General features: G+C 55.0%; 4 protein-coding genes across 4 annotated transcripts; 3 read left to right on the top strand and 1 right to left on the bottom strand.

The window, feature by feature from the left end:
- The first annotated feature begins 61 nt into the window (after positions 1 to 61).
- On the top strand, positions 62 to 2050 carry BO94DRAFT_538812 (DUF5102 domain-containing protein). The gene is made up of 4 exons (XM_025612568.1): positions 62 to 250; positions 311 to 895; positions 954 to 1183; positions 1251 to 2050. Exons 1-4 carry the CDS (start codon positions 160 to 162, stop codon positions 1971 to 1973), a joined length of 1629 nt encoding a protein of 542 aa, XP_025463521.1. The 5' UTR covers positions 62 to 159; the 3' UTR covers positions 1974 to 2050.
- Positions 2051 to 3353: 1303 nt separating this feature from the next.
- Positions 3354 to 7027, bottom strand: BO94DRAFT_549757 (MIZ zinc finger domain protein; the record flags this gene model as incomplete). Its single annotated transcript, XM_025613461.1, has 2 exons — positions 3354 to 4417; positions 4441 to 7027. The coding sequence occupies 2 exons, from the start codon at positions 7025 to 7027 to the stop codon at positions 3354 to 3356; spliced, it is 3651 nt and encodes a 1216-aa protein (XP_025463520.1).
- A 2352-nt stretch (positions 7028 to 9379) lies between these two features.
- BO94DRAFT_589315 (putative polarized growth protein (Boi2)) lies at positions 9380 to 12526 on the top strand (the record flags this gene model as incomplete). The annotated part of the gene is made up of 3 exons (XM_025615942.1): positions 9380 to 9437; positions 9526 to 9669; positions 9741 to 12526. 3 exons carry the CDS (start codon positions 9380 to 9382, stop codon positions 12524 to 12526), a joined length of 2988 nt encoding a protein of 995 aa, XP_025463519.1.
- Positions 12527 to 12932: 406 nt separating this feature from the next.
- Positions 12933 to 14827, top strand: BO94DRAFT_538809 (uncharacterized protein). Its single transcript, XM_025612567.1, has one exon. It carries the CDS (start codon positions 13045 to 13047, stop codon positions 14731 to 14733), a length of 1689 nt encoding a protein of 562 aa, XP_025463518.1. The 5' UTR covers positions 12933 to 13044; the 3' UTR covers positions 14734 to 14827.
- The last annotated feature ends 189 nt before the right edge of the window (positions 14828 to 15016 follow it).

The following is a 15016-nucleotide window of genomic DNA, read 5'->3' as shown; positions in this document are numbered from 1 at the left end:
GGCCACGTTCGAGACTCCCATCGAACCCGGCGATCAGGAGGACAACAACATCCCCCCGTTTCATATCCATTCTCCCCCTGGCTCTTCGGGCTCAGACTCTCTCACGAGCCTCTGTGTCCCTATCTACATGATCTACGATTGTAACATTGATTGGTCCTCATGTCCGAACGGCTTTCCCGTCCGTCCAGTCCATACTTGGAGCCCCCGAGGAAGAGTGTCGAGCTGGAAGACCCGGGGGCTCGGGATTCCGGTGAGCATTAGGCCTGGCACCGAGCAGTCGTTGGCTCAGGGGCTAACATTCTGGATACAGCTACCAACAGCGACGACGAGCATTTTTCAGACGCCAGCGAGGGCCAGCCACACTCCCAATCCCACCCGCCGTCCGGCCGCGCATCCCCTATCCCCTTAACCCGAGTGGAGAAAGTCGACGAAGAACCCTCGCATGGGGAGGTGCCTGGCACCGCGGCGTATGAGGTTAGGGAGCAGGATGCTGTCCCAGACCAAATTGAAATTATTCCGGATGGCTCGCGCAGCAGGAGCGCTTCAGCTGCCAGTCAGCGGCCTGTGACTCCGAGTTCGTCCATTCCGCGGACAGTGGTCGAGAAAGTCGATCTAGATGAACCGAGCCATGGCGATGTGCCTGGCACTCCAGCATACGAGATACGAAAGGCGGATGCCGTGCCCGACGTGGTGAGAAAGGCTTCGGATTCAGATGAGGCGTCCCCCATACTGGAGTCAGTCGCGGCCAATGCGGCCGACACACCTGTCCCGGAGACGCTGCTCTCTCGTGTGAACTCCAACGAAGACGATACCGAAGACGCAAGCCCTTTGGCTCACCGACCCAAGCCAAGTGACGCCGAGCCAGATCAGACCGAAAACGTCCCCGAGACACCAGGTAAGCAGGTTTTCGATTAATCGACGACATAAGTTTCAGGGACGATTGACCAATTCAGATTTGCCTACAAGCCATCGAAGTCACGCCCGCCGAGAATCGTCAGTGACCGGCGCAGTCGAAGACACAACCGGTGCCGACGACTTTGACGATTTTGCCGAGGAGCAGGAAGACGACGACTTTGGCGACTTCGACGACTTTGACGATGGTTTCCAAGAGCCCATGACGGAGGCTGTGGAGGCCGAGCCAGCAGATTTCCAGCCCTCACAGCCTCCCACGCCCCCCTCAGTCGTACGCACCACCCCTACCTACCATCAACATACAAGCCACCCAGAGACCGTACTAAACCCCGTTCCAGCCCCCGCTCCTCGACTTCGACGCCATCTCCTCCCTCACAGACCTTAACACCACCCTCTCCGACTCCCTCGACCGCCTCTTCCCCAGCACCAAAGACACCGCCGGCCTGCGGCCTCTCGATCCCATCCCCAATCCCACCGCCATCTTCAGCACCGAGCGCTCCCTCTCCCTCTGGTCCCAGCTTGTGGCCCCTCCCCCACTCCAACCCCAAAACTGGGTGAAATCCCGCATCCGCCGTCTCTTCCTCGTCTCCTTGGGAGTCCCCGTCGACCTCGACGAGATCCTCCCAGCCTCCAAACAAAAGAAGCTCATTCTCCCCTCCGTCAACCTCGACGACACTCGCCCCTCCTCCGCCCCACCAACGGCGCATTCCCGCTCCCAAAGCCTCGCAGCCAAACGCGACAGCACTCAAAGCGGCCCCGGCAGCCCTGGTCCACAGCAACAATCCAGAAACCGCACCTCTCGACGGAGAGAACCTTCCCCGCCTCCCGAATTGGACCTTCCCGCCGTGCACCGACTATGCGCCACGACAGACGCAGCCCTAGACGGCCTCACAGACGGGGAACTCCGCGGACATGTGCAAGAACTCGAATCAGCGACATTGCGAGCGAGCTCCGTGCTTGAGTATTGGTTGAAACGACTGGACGGGCTAGTCAGTGAAAAGGAGGCTTTTGAAGGCGTGATTGAGAACTTGGTTAGTCATGCAAGACGAGTCCGGAAGTGATGGTTATCATGTTATGTGATGTTTGATGTGTGTGATGTTGATAGATAGATATAAATACTATGAATTATTAATTAATGATACCTACTCTATTTGCATTGACGATACAGTTTTATGTCACATTTTCGGCTATATAGCAGCGTGGTAGTAATAGTAGTAGCAGCAGTAGTATTCATTAATCTTAATCTGGTATAGCCAGCTCTTAGTTCTACATAAAGTCGGCATACTCTAAATAAACACAATTATATGCAATCCTCCTACCATACTTCTACTCTGTATTATACATCATCTTTCTTATCTCTCCAACATTATATTACTACATCCTCAGACCGCACCTCACTTCCTTAATCCCCAGCAGATATCCATAATAACTCTCTGTATAATACCTCCCCTCCAGAGTACCTCCTAGAAAATATATCCCTCATATACTAATTAATATATAACAGTTACTCACCACACTATACTCTCTACTATTTTAAACCCCATTCTCAACCAACACATACACAAATACAAGATTTATTATCCTAGAGAGACTGATTTCCCCACGTAGTAGTACCTATGTCGCAGAGATAAAGTATTACCCGCAACGGGAATTGAACCTGTAGTCTTTATACTCCAAATAGGGTCACCAGTCAATCTCATTATCATTCAAATAAAGCTTTGCCTGACGTCGTCACCTGCTGGTACACACTTCCGTCTATATATTCCGATCCTCCTCCACTCTCTTCGAGAGGTAATATGTAGAATACTCTTTTGACCACTAGTACTGGTGTGGCACTGTGACACGTGCATAAGGGTACAAGATGGCATTAGGCGGGTAAGGCTCACGTGATTCGATATGTGTAAATATAATGACTGGGTGCTGCGGGGTGTGGCGGTTGGATCAATTCATATGTCGGTAGTAGAGAGGAGATGGGTTCGCTTTATGTGATATGTGGAAAGACCATGCATTTATTTGTCCGTTTACCCGCCACACCCCCTATATCTCTAATTAGAACTAAGTAGCAAAATATGAGAAATGCAAAGGGAGGTAGTTACTGGTGGTCTACCGATTTTGGTATTAATATGAGGATAATCAGTGCTGTCTTGGCTATGATTGACATTGGATAGAATGATATGGAAATGCTGGTTGAAATAAAAATTCCCCTTTATGTGGAACACCCCCATGAAGAATGTTGAAAATCGCCAACAGAGAAAGAAAGGAAGGCCGTAGCCAATATAACTCAAACACGCAGGACTCGGGTATCGTGTACAACATTCAACGCCAGTTAAGCCGATAGCGGAAAGGAATAATAACAGGGAACCATGAAGGAAAAAGAAAAGATATGATGTCGATCCTGTTTTGACAAGACCGCCGAGAGATGCGAGTAGTGCAGATATGCTCTAGTCTAACATGATAACCTGTTCGGGATTCCCGACGCGGTTGTCGGGCGCGCTCTCGAATTTGGGTTTCTGCGAGGCAGGAGTTGTAGAATCACTGGACTTGCGTTTCAAGGATACAGACGCAGTTCTCGAGATACGGTCAGATGTCTGTTCCGTAGATGTATCGGCATCTGCCTTCAGAGTCCAAGTTCCGTCCCTTTTGACGCGGATGGCGCGCGCATCGTCCAGCTGGTTCGTCCGGGATAGATGATCATGAACAGTGACGAGGAAACCGTCGACAAGGAGCGTCTGAGGGCGTGCGTCTTTCTTGCAGATGGGGCACCGCCAGTCTTCTCGGAAGGAACGTCGTCCTGACTTGGAGGCACGGGTGGTGATGTAAGTTTCATGGTCGAAGCACTCCTGGTGGGTGCACAAACGGCCTCGAACAGGGCGGTTGAAGATGCGAGCGGTGAAAGGGTCAACGAGGTTGATGACCAGGTCCTCACTCATAATGCTGAGTTCGTCGTCTGTGTCAGGAGTGAGCCGCTTGTAGATTTGCTCTTGGGATTCCGAGGCAGGCAGGCTCTGTGCCGCAGCTACGACAGAGCCGAGGTCGGAGATGTTGAGGATCTCGATCGCCGCAGCGTAAACTTGATCTCTCATTTCGGCGGGGCTGCGGAGGACGTGTATAGTAACGGTGTTGGGTCCCTTCCGGAGTTGCTCGGTGATTTCGAGGGGCAGGTCTTTGCCGTTTTGTTGACGACGCCGAGCAAAAACCTCCACCTCGTTGACAAACATGTAGAGCACGTTGGGCCAGCATGTCTCAGTGGTGCACCAAGTGTGTTCGGGGACGGTCTCTGTGGATACATCTACTTGGATGCACCGCAAACGGAAAATTTGCTGGCCACTTGTAATAATACGCGCCGGACGCAGCTTGTCTCCATCTTGATTCACCTTCGCAAGCCGCTCAAATGCAGGTTTGGGCAGGTCAAATGTCCAGTCGAAGCGACAGGCCAATTGGCCCAGCGGGGTGGGGTGTACAGCGAAGGAATGAAGGTACTGATAGAGCTGCATCACCTGCTCGCCTGTAGGCCCGGGAGTGACAAACCGATTGACAGGGCCACGTAGATGAGCCTGGTGCAGCCCGTCCCGCAGCGGATGGGGTCGTGGATTGGGAGGTGGAAGTGGGCCCGGCGGGGGAAGAATGGAGTGAATACTGAAGGTGGAGGCGGAGGCGGAGGCGGATCCTGAGTCGGTCCCGGCTGCGAGCCCTGGTTTGCTGGTTGCATCGCTCTATATCGCATCAGGGGCTGAGCATTTGGCTGTGAGGACCGTGGCGGGCGGCCGCGTCGTCGCGGCGGAGGAGCCGACGCAGAAGACGCGGGATTGGAACCAGGGGTAGGGGGAAGATTAGGAACTGACATTGGCGAGGAGATTGCTGGCGATACGGGTGTATTGGTCGGGTGCGACGGGGCTGTTTGTGGGGGGAAGGCCATCTGAGGATGCCCGACTACAGAGCCTGGCATATGAATCGCTAGTGGGGCCTGGTGAATGTTTTCGGGTTTTGAGGGTACGACCTGTGATGGGTAGACCACCTGAGGCGGGTGAGGCGGCGGCTGCGGTTGATGCACTGGGGCCATACGTGGTGAATGTGTCCTGGCTATTTGGGAGGGAAACGGCATTGTATGGGAGTGGTACGGTACAGGCGCGATCGACATGGTTGGATCGGGCCCAGCAGCGGAGGGGGCTGTCGGATGAGGACCATTCCCGGGCATCGAAGCATGAGAGCTTCTTCTCGTCTCATAGCCCGGAACGGCCGAGCCTGGCGGCATTGTCATAATCTGGTGCGGTGTTGTCTGTGGAGGCAGGTTAGAGGTTGGGGTCAATGGGGACTCGACTGGCTGCGAGTGAATGCGAGGCTGAGAAGTTGCAGTGGTTGCCTGGGCAGTGGTGGATGTGAGTGCTTTATGATACATGGAGAGAATCAAGTCCCTCTCCTTTTTGGCACGTGCCGCATGCACGGGATTCGGCGAGTCCAGGCGGTCGTCTGTGTATTTGGCGTCTCGATTGAAGATGTCAAACAAGTTCTGCTCTCCCCGATGCCCAGGAAGCCGTCGATACAGAGCCAGGAAGATGTTGTACTGCATCACATGTGATCTGATAGCGAACGTCATGATGATCTCCTCAATCAAAGGAGGCAGCCCACGCTCACGCGTCACTTGTTCGAAGGTGTCCCATCTTCGTGAGAGGTGGACCAAGGAATTCATGATCTGTTCCAAAGCATCCCGCCACCACGACCGGGCAAGTAGGTTCTGAATTGGCTCCGGGAAATTAACACACCACCTCAGAAAATCACCAGAGAGTCGCCGGTTATCAACGAGCAGTTGCTTGACTACAGCGAGACCTTGCTCCTGTTCCCGACCAAACCCAGGCAATTTGCGAAGCTCCGATGGAGCGTAGGATGAGAGGCAATACATCTGATGGAGGGCCAAGTAAACGGGGTCCTTGTCCAACAGAGCGCTCTGCAGAAGACGAATCCGAGGCGACTCGACGACTTCGGAAATGGTCCTGTTACGAGTCGCTTCAGCCGCAAAGGTTTCCAGTTTCTCTAGCCAGTGTTTGAATAGCGGAACGTCTATAGGTAGCATGGGGACTGGCCGCATTACCGCCGATTGCTGGTGTCCCTGGACCACTGGGGATGTTGGCATGCTTGTCCAGGAAGACACCTGAGGACCCGCTCGAGGATCGTGAGATATTAACGGTTGCGACTGTGGTTGTGGTTGTGGTTGTGATTGTGATGGTAATTGTGATTGAGGTTGTTGTGGGCGTGGATGTGGATGTGGATGTAGTTCGGTATTGCCAATCCTCTCCGATGGACCCCTGAGGATTGGGGAGGTTCCCTGAACCCCCCCTGGAGTTGTGGTGGCATGGGTCAACGGTGTAGGCGTCGGTAGTCCGGTCTGGGGCGCATTTGACCGAGTGGCAGACACGGGCGGGGTGCCTCCGGTCGGAGGGGAGGGCAAAGTTGTCAACAAGGGACTGGGTCCGACCGGAGCACCATTCCGATCAATCGCACTGATGGGGCTGGGCTGGGAGCATGAGATACTCGGATCGGGCGACGGGAGCGCGGTGGTTTGACAAGTCACCGATCGAACGGCTGTCGCAATGGTAGTAGAACTGGCCAGCGGCAGGGTCGGAAAACTGCGGCTGAGATTGGACTCCTTCTCATTCCTCCCATTTGAGGTCGAGATGGGCTGGAGGGGGTCGGATTGAGCCATCGGACCGGAGGGAGGAAGAGGAGGAGGAGGAGGAGGCGGCGGCGGCGGCGGAGCGGCAGACGGCGAGGAGGTGGTGACGGAGGACGAGGAGGGAGTAGCGGTGGTGGTGGTAGTGGTAGTAGTGGAGGTGGTGAGGTCGACGGGAGGCCCACGAGGAGGAGTTTCCCGCAGACGCGCCCTCCGCTGTGGACTCCCTGACGGGCCCCCAGAAGCTGCCGTGGACGTGGGAGCCGAACGGGTGGTGGTTGAACGCGGGGGAGAGGCCGAGGCGTTGGAGGCGAGGGGAGGCCCTGTGGCCATTGTATCCCGCATCCAGGATCGTCGCACACCCCCAAGAAATATGTTGGCCGTCGAATTGCTCGATTCAAAGCCAAGGTTCGCAGGATCGCTTCGGCGATTACTTCCGCGCGGACTCATCCTGGCATTTTCGGGGAAGCAGCACTGATTTGAGGATCGATGGTGATTCGTGGGGGTTGAGAACTTTGCAGAGAAGGGGAAAAAAAAAGAGGAAAACTTGAAGCTGGGTGAGTACGATGGGGGAGAAAGAACCAAAGATGACCAACCGACCAAACCCAGGCCAACTAACGTCCACTGAATGAAATGAGGTTCGTTTGTGGGAGGCGCCGCTGGGTCGGGGAGGGCGCGTCGGGGAGAGCAATCAATCACTTGGAACGTACTATATCTAGAACAGTAGTAGCAGTCTAGGACCAGATACTTCCCACTCGAAAAGAGTCCAACCAGGACAAAAGTACGGGGACATGATCCGCCTGGGATTCACGCTCTCTACCCAGGCACTAGGCAGACAGGCAGGCAGGCAGATAACTACTAGATCGGTGGGTTGAGATGGATGGATCCCGATGGAAGTGAATGAATGGATTCAAAGGAGAGCGACAAACCAGGGTCATCCCAGTGCATGGCTGAGAATGCGATGGATCATGGAGGTTCATTTGATTACGGGATGTGAGAAATAAGACGGAAAGGAGGAAGTGGATGGAGAAGACCGATAAACTCTACTCTGAAAGTACTGCGCAAGGTGGTGGTGATGGTGATAATGGTGGTGGTGGTGGTGAAGATGCTGCCGGCTTCTTCCCTACTTAACTGTACATATCTAGTAGGTAGATAGGTACAGGCCTTCCCTGGTTAGGGCACTGGTTCTTCCTCCTTCATCTGCAGCGACGCCATGGAAGCATCAAGAAACAGGGAGCAGAGAAGATTCCGTCTGTCGAGGAAGCATGGAAGGAAAGGTGCATCTCACACCGAAGATTCCATCGATCGACCTGTCTGTTTGTTTATAAATAGTGGATTGGCGCCGAATGCGATGCATCGACTCGTTGGCTGCCCGGATGCGTGATGGATCAGAGCCTGGAATGTCGATCCTGCAGGGGAGGCGATGTAGCTAAAACATGTTCGCCATTTGGGGGGAGGGGGAAAGGTTGACTGGATTACGGGGTTGTGCCGTTGTGGATGAGTTCGAGAATTGGAGTATGTGTCTACCTCTGGAGTACGGGACGAAATCGCAGGGCGAGCTCGAATGACGCCTGACATAACCCGACCTGAAATGGGGATGGCCTCACTTTGTCCGGATAAAGGGCTGCCAGGTGTCGGGACGAATCCGTTGGCTCCAGTCAGGAGGGCGAACAAGTCAGCGCATGCCAATCTTGCCGGTGGTAGTCTGTTTCAGGGCGGCTGCTTCCTCCTACTACGACCTACGTAGATACTACTAGGAGGGAGCTGTGCCTGATGCTGGTGAAGTTGGCACTTGCCCAGTGGTGGTTTCCTGGTCGCCTCCTGCCCAAACCGGTAAGATTTATTACCTCGTTCGCATCCCCCGCTTCCATGGTTTGCTTCAGTTTGCTTTCGCTTTCTTTCTTTCTTTCTTCGCTTCGCTTCACTTCACTTACCTGCGTCCCTTGAATTACTTCACTTGCCTCCCCTCTTCATCTACTTCACCTTCTCCTCTTCCACCTCCAGAACTAGTGTGTTCTCCCTTTTCCATCTCACCACCACTTCATTCATCTATCCATCCCAATCCTATCTATCTTATTCTATCCTCCAAATCCAATTCATACCTCTCACCTCAAACTTAAAGATACATCAACCTTCTCCTCCTACCTACTCCTCCGCCGCCCACTGATCCACTCAACTAGCCGCCCTCTTAGCGCCTGCAGTCTGCAGCTGTGATCTGATTTGATCATTATTTTCGGTTGCAATCCTGACCGACCGGCCCTGTCCCGGCGGGATCGTCACTGTCTTATTATCGACTTCACCTGCTGCTATCATTCAATCTCTTCCTCGGTTCTCAATTTCTCTACCTACTTTCTACGTTCTACACGTCAGACCGCGTATCGCCCGGAGTAGCCCACTGACGCAGCTCATCGATCTCACTCAAAAGCTCTGGCCACCCCCATTTAATATCCTTCGACGGAGCTCCGTCTACCTACTTCATCTACTACTAGTCGGACCCATCCGTTCATCTCGCCTCGCTGCGTGCCAGATTCCTCCCTTCAACCTTCTCCGCCTGTTTACATTCCTCCGCTGGCATCCATTCTCTTGACCTCGATAGTCTCCGTCCGTCTGCTTCTTAATTACCCGGGAGGGCGGCTTGCCCCATGTCCGGCGCAATTCCTCCCCTCCCATCTGTGTTGTCGCTTTCTACCTAGGCCGTTTTCCCCCACTTGGGCGCTTTAACCGGCCTCCCTTTCGTCATCCCCTTTCGTCACATCCTCGCTTCCTTATTCTCACTAGCCCCAACACCACGAAGGATACACAATGGCTCTCACAATACCTCCCCGTGGGGTGAGCCCCGGTGACCTTCTTCTCGTCGTTCGTAAGTGACGTCTTCTTCCCTGTTCGGTCGCAATGTGCGACCCCGCCTGTCCGTGCTCATCTGACTGATCCGCTTACCACCATTTTAGATGATTTCGATGCGCGCGGCCCTGATGAACTCACTTTGCGCCGCGGGGAGAAAATTGAGCTCGTAGAGCTGGATGATGGGTTCGGGGACGGTTGGTATCTAGGGAAGGATTTGAATACGGGCTCCACTGGTCTTTTCCCGGGAGGTACGAGACCTAACAGACGCCTACAACTTGCACGGCCGTGTTACTAACTACAATTCCCGGGGTTGCTGCAGTCTACACAACTACTGCGCCTACAATTCCCTCTAGGCAACGGGTAGATGCTCCTGGCACGGCCATATTCGGCTCGGATGCCGGGACCGATTCGGAATCGAGCCAGTTGGAAACCACAGATTTCGTCTCATTTCCTCAGAGCGCCGATTCCACTCCGCATGTCTCGCGCCATACCAGCGCTTCGGACCTGCGGGCACCAGACTTGCAAGGAGGTCCCGTCGCCCCAGCTCTTTCTCCCAAACAGCAACAGCGTTCCAGTTCCTCTCCCTTGCCCACGTCCAAGATGAGTGTTGACATCCAACCATCGATCCGGCAGACCATGGACGGCCATCACGTCAATGGACAAGATAGCCCCGTCATGAATGAGACACTTAGTGTTATCGATGAGCATATTACCGATCTCAGCACGCCGCGGCACAGTGTCGCCGGCCAGGAGCCGAAGCTGATGAACGATTCTGCTAGTGAGTACAGTAGCCACTTCGAGCACCGCTTGTCCTATATCAATGGGCACGAGACCGATGAGGAAGAAGAGAACCAGCCGCGTGAGGAGCAGGTCCGGCGTTGGACGCCGACCGAAACTGCCAAGCAGCTGCGGCAATGGGGTGTTGAGGACAAACACTGTGACATCTTCGTGGAGCAGGAGATCACAGGCGATGTGTTGCTGGATATGAACCAAGACTTCCTCTTTATGAAGGAGTTTGACTTTGGTGTCATGGGCCGTCGATTGAAAACTTGGCACAAGATCCGAACATTCCAGGAGGAGATCAAGGGCGTTAGCCCGCCGCCACAGCATCATCCTCGCGGCTCAGTGGCTGCTGTTCCCGCTCCACCAGAGGAGCGAGCCCTCAGTCGTGCGAGTCATACGGGTCCGCTCCTCCCCAGGATCCCGACGCTACGAGGGTCGAATGGCAGCACCCAGCACCCACGTCTGGTCAGCAACAGTCTTCATAGCAACGCCAGCTCGCCGATTACGCCGCAGACGCCAAACTACGTGGCCCACTCTCGACGACCATCGGCTGCCTCCATCCGGGAGATAAACCACTCTCGGCGACACTCGTCCATTGATGCGACCAATCGGTACTCGGGTGCTCTGGATGGGTCTCCTGGCACTAACCACCGAGGTTCGTTTGATCGCGGCTGGACTCTTTCCAGCGGGGCCCAGCGGCTGCCTCCTCGTCCAGGGACCGCGGCTGGGACATCTCATCCTCAGCAGACTGGGATCCAGCCTCAACCGAGTCATCGTCCCTCAGAGTCTAACGGGTCAGACCCGGCGGTCGCCGTAACAGATGATCTAGATCGAGGCTACTTTTCTGGACCGGAGGGAGACATGCGAAAGAACCGGCGTCTGCTGCAGAAGCGTCAATCCGCAGCGGGCAGTGCCGACTCCCGGCCATCGAACCTCGGGGATGACCAGATCCGCGTCGGCAAGCGCCATTCACGCATTGGGAGCATGGATTCGATCCGGGAGTCTGTGAAGCAGATGTCTCCGCCATCGAAATCACACACTAGCCCGATGCCCAAGGGCCGCCTCCGCAGCCTGAGCACCCGCATGGCTGACCGTCGAGGCCAACAGTCGGCGCCCACTTCCGCGGTGGAGGACCGCTCCTCGGGTTCGTTGGGTCTATTTGGTCCGCTTTTTGGCAAGTCCGACAGTGACTCCTCGCGATCATCCGCTATGCCATTGCCCCAGCTCAAGGGTGCAGGGCCCAAATTTCGACGCGCCATGGGGATTCGTGCCACATCTGACGTGGTTGCTAAGGGCATTGACACGTCGACCCCACCACCGGCATCCCCTGTCCGGGACAACGACCCTTCAGCACGGACCGGGTCTACTACTCCCTCGACGACCAAGAGCTCTGAGCGACTCAGCACGGACGGATCGAACAAGACCGCTGAGGGCGGGCTGTGGCCTCGATCTCGGCCGTCCGTCAAGGCGGGGGTCAAGTCGAAAAAAGACACCAGCGCCTACACTCGCGGGCTGGAAAAGAAGTCGCCGCAGGAGCAGATGGTGGGATGTGAATACTTTGGGTGGATGAAGAAACGGTCTTCAAATCTGATGACAACTTGGAAGCCGCGTCTCTTTGTCTTACGGGGACGTCGCCTGTCGTACTACTACTCGGAAAAGGACACAGAAGAGCGGGGCCTCATTGACATCACTGCCCATCGGGTGCTGCGTGCGGACAACGACCCTATTGTGGCCCTGCATGCAACCATCACGGGCTCTACCGCGTCGCCCACTCCGGCCACCCCGGTGAACCATTCTGACGGGGTGTCATCCGACAAGGCCGGTGTCGATTCCCAGCGGGGAAGCAAGGGCGGTGGGGACGGGCCGTTCTTCTTCAAGCTGGTGCCACCTAAGTCTGGGACGTCGCGAACGGTACAATTTACCAAGCCGGCGATCCATTATTTCCAAGTGGACAGCGTGCAGGAGGGACGATTGTGGATGGCGGCGTTGATGAAGGCGACGATAGAGCGGGACATGGCATTGCCGGTGGAGACGACGAACAAGCAACGCACGATCAGTCTCAAGGAGGCTCGGTTGATGAACCAGCGCCCTCCGGCACTGATGACGGGTCCCGGTGGTTCCTCGAAGACGACGGAGATGGAAGCGCGGGACGGACTGGGCGATATGGAGAAGGACAGCAATGGACTGATGATTCAGGGGGTGCCTCTGGATTCCGAGACGGACCCGGAACCAGTGTATGTGGATGCGGAGGAGAATCGGTCGTCGAGTCCGTTGGAGATGGATGAGGGGTCTCTGCTAGGTGGGACGCGGAGCTCGCGGTGATAGGGGTGGATTTCTTTGCGTGATTTGAATTTCTTGACCGCAGCCCGTTTGGCGTTTATGTGATATACCCCGTTTGGTTTGCCAATGAAGGCGTCGTTATGCTCTCTCTCTCTCCTTTGACCCATGTCCTCTGTAGTTGTTTGTGAAGTGTGCTAGCGCTGGCAACACTGCTTACCTAGAACGCTACTTACCTGTTTACTACGTATCTAGAATCACTGTTGATACTGCTTAACTCTTCCAAGACCCTTTGCATTTGCAACGCCAGGATCTAGTCGATATCTACTAGTATGTCGATCGGCGGGCCGCGTCACCAATCAGCGCGGGTCACCCGCCCTCCAACAAACAGCCCGCATCCGATCCCTTTCTTCTTGTCCGTTTTCTTCCTCTCCTTGTCTCTTTGTTGTCTCGCAAGATGATGATGATGGATTGATTGATCTGGTGTCCGACCCGTCCGACTCTCCTTGAACCGTTTATTTCCTTCTTGTCATTCCTTTTCGTTTGTCGATGCGGCCCTCCCAATGTTCCTCCGCCTGCTCCTCCGCCGCGTGCTGGCCGTGCTCGTCCCACTGGCCCTGACCAGCACCCTCTATCTCTATCTTTACCCGCTCTTTCATGGCTGCGCATTCCCTCTCCCCGACGACTCGCCCTCCCCAATCCCTCTCCTCTCCATCCCTCACCTTTCGCCCTCCTTCCTAACCACCCTCCGCGGTCACCTTTCTCCTTCCCTGTCCTCCGCCTCGCCCTCCGACTCCCCGATCTTCCGCCTCCTTGTTCTCGCCGACCCCCAACTCGAAGGCGACTCCTCGCTCCCCAAACCCCACGAGCAGCTCCCGGCCCGCCTATCCAACTACTACGCCGACCTGCGCTCCTCTCTCCGCACAAAACCCCCCTCCGCAACCCTCTCCACCCTCCGCTCTGTCCTCCGCTCCCTGGTCCACGACGACGTGCCTCGCGCATTCCGCGCCGCGCGCAAACGTCTCGACCTCCTCGGAAATGACTACTATCTCGCACACATCTACCGCACCCTGCACTGGTGGAGTGTACCCACCCATGTCACGGTGCTGGGGGATTTAATAGGCAGTCAGTGGGTGAGCGAGGGGGAGTTTGAGGCCCGGGGGGAACGGTTCTGGGAGAGGGTGTTTCGGGGAGGTAAAAGGGTGGAGGATCATATTTCCCATGGGATGGGGGTGGAGGTCCTGGGAGAGGATGGAGGGTGGGACAAACGTGTTGTCAATGTCGTGGGGAATCATGATGTTGGGTATGCGGGGGATGTGAGTCGGGGGAGGATCGAGAGGTTTGAGAGGGTTTTTGGGAAGGGGGAGTGGGATGTTAAATTCCGGTTGCCTTCCTCTTCCTCTTTATCAGTGAATGGAGAGGAGGGTGAAGAGAAAGAGGGAGAATCTCCCACTATCCACCTCATCAACCTCAACAGTCTCATTCTGGACACTCCCGCCCTGGATCCGGATATCCAGGCCACCGCATACGAGTACCTGAATGGGTTGTTGGATCAACGCAGTCCCCCCGTTACCGGGGACCGGAATCGCACTTTCACGCTCTTATTGACTCATCTCCCCCTCCATAAGAAGGAAGGGGTGTGTACAGATGCGCCGTACTTTGCTTTCCATGAGGAGGATGACTCCCAAGACGAGCCGCGGTTCTACGAGAGTGGATTAAAGGAGCAGAATCACTTGAGCGAGTATGTGAGTGCGAATGCTGTCCTTGAGGGTGTGTTCGGTATGAGTGGCGATGAGAGTGTACCCGGGGGTGGATGGGGTAGAAACGGGCTCATTTTAACTGGCCACGATCACACTGGATGTGATGTGGTGCATTTTGTGAATCGTACAGTGGGGGAGGAGAGTGAGTGGGGGTGGGATGCAGTGGGATATGGGGACTTGGAGAGCAACAAGGAGAAGAGCATGGGAGTCCCGGCCATTAGGGAGGTCACAATGCGATCCATGATGGGGGAGTATGGGGGGTATGCTGGGTTGTTGTCGGTATGGTTTGATGGCGAGTGGCAGTATCGCATTCAGATGTGTGCTGCGGGTGTGCAGCATGTATGGTGGGCGGTGCATGTGTTGGATGTGGTGACTGCGGTGTTGGTGTTGATATTCCTATGTGGTTCTGGACAGGCGTCTAGTGTAGTATCTGCTGGAAAAGATACCCAGGCGCGAAGGAAGACCAAGGAGAAGGAGAAGAAGGAGCAATAAGTACAGTATGATATGGTCTATATATAGATAGAAGCATCCATCCCCAGTATAGTAGTACTATATAGTAAAAAGTTGATTAGATCACTCTGACAAGTGCCAATTTACATTCTATCCAATCTATCAGCTCTACTTTACATGAAACAGACAATCCAGGCCACATAGTACTACCTAACAGAGAGCTGATATCTAATCTCTATTCCATCAACAGAGTACTACCTCAACACCATAACCACAACCCACCATCTAAACGCACATCTACACTACAAGCTTAACGCCCCAATTT

The sequence above is a fragment of the Aspergillus sclerotioniger genome (genome assembly GCF_003184525.1).
Source record: "Aspergillus sclerotioniger CBS 115572 chromosome Unknown BO94scaffold_31, whole genome shotgun sequence".
Lineage (NCBI taxonomy): Eukaryota > Fungi > Ascomycota > Eurotiomycetes > Eurotiales > Aspergillaceae > Aspergillus > Aspergillus sclerotioniger.
Note: the sequence above shows the minus strand (reverse complement) of the source record. Positions and strands in the feature narration are given on the sequence as shown.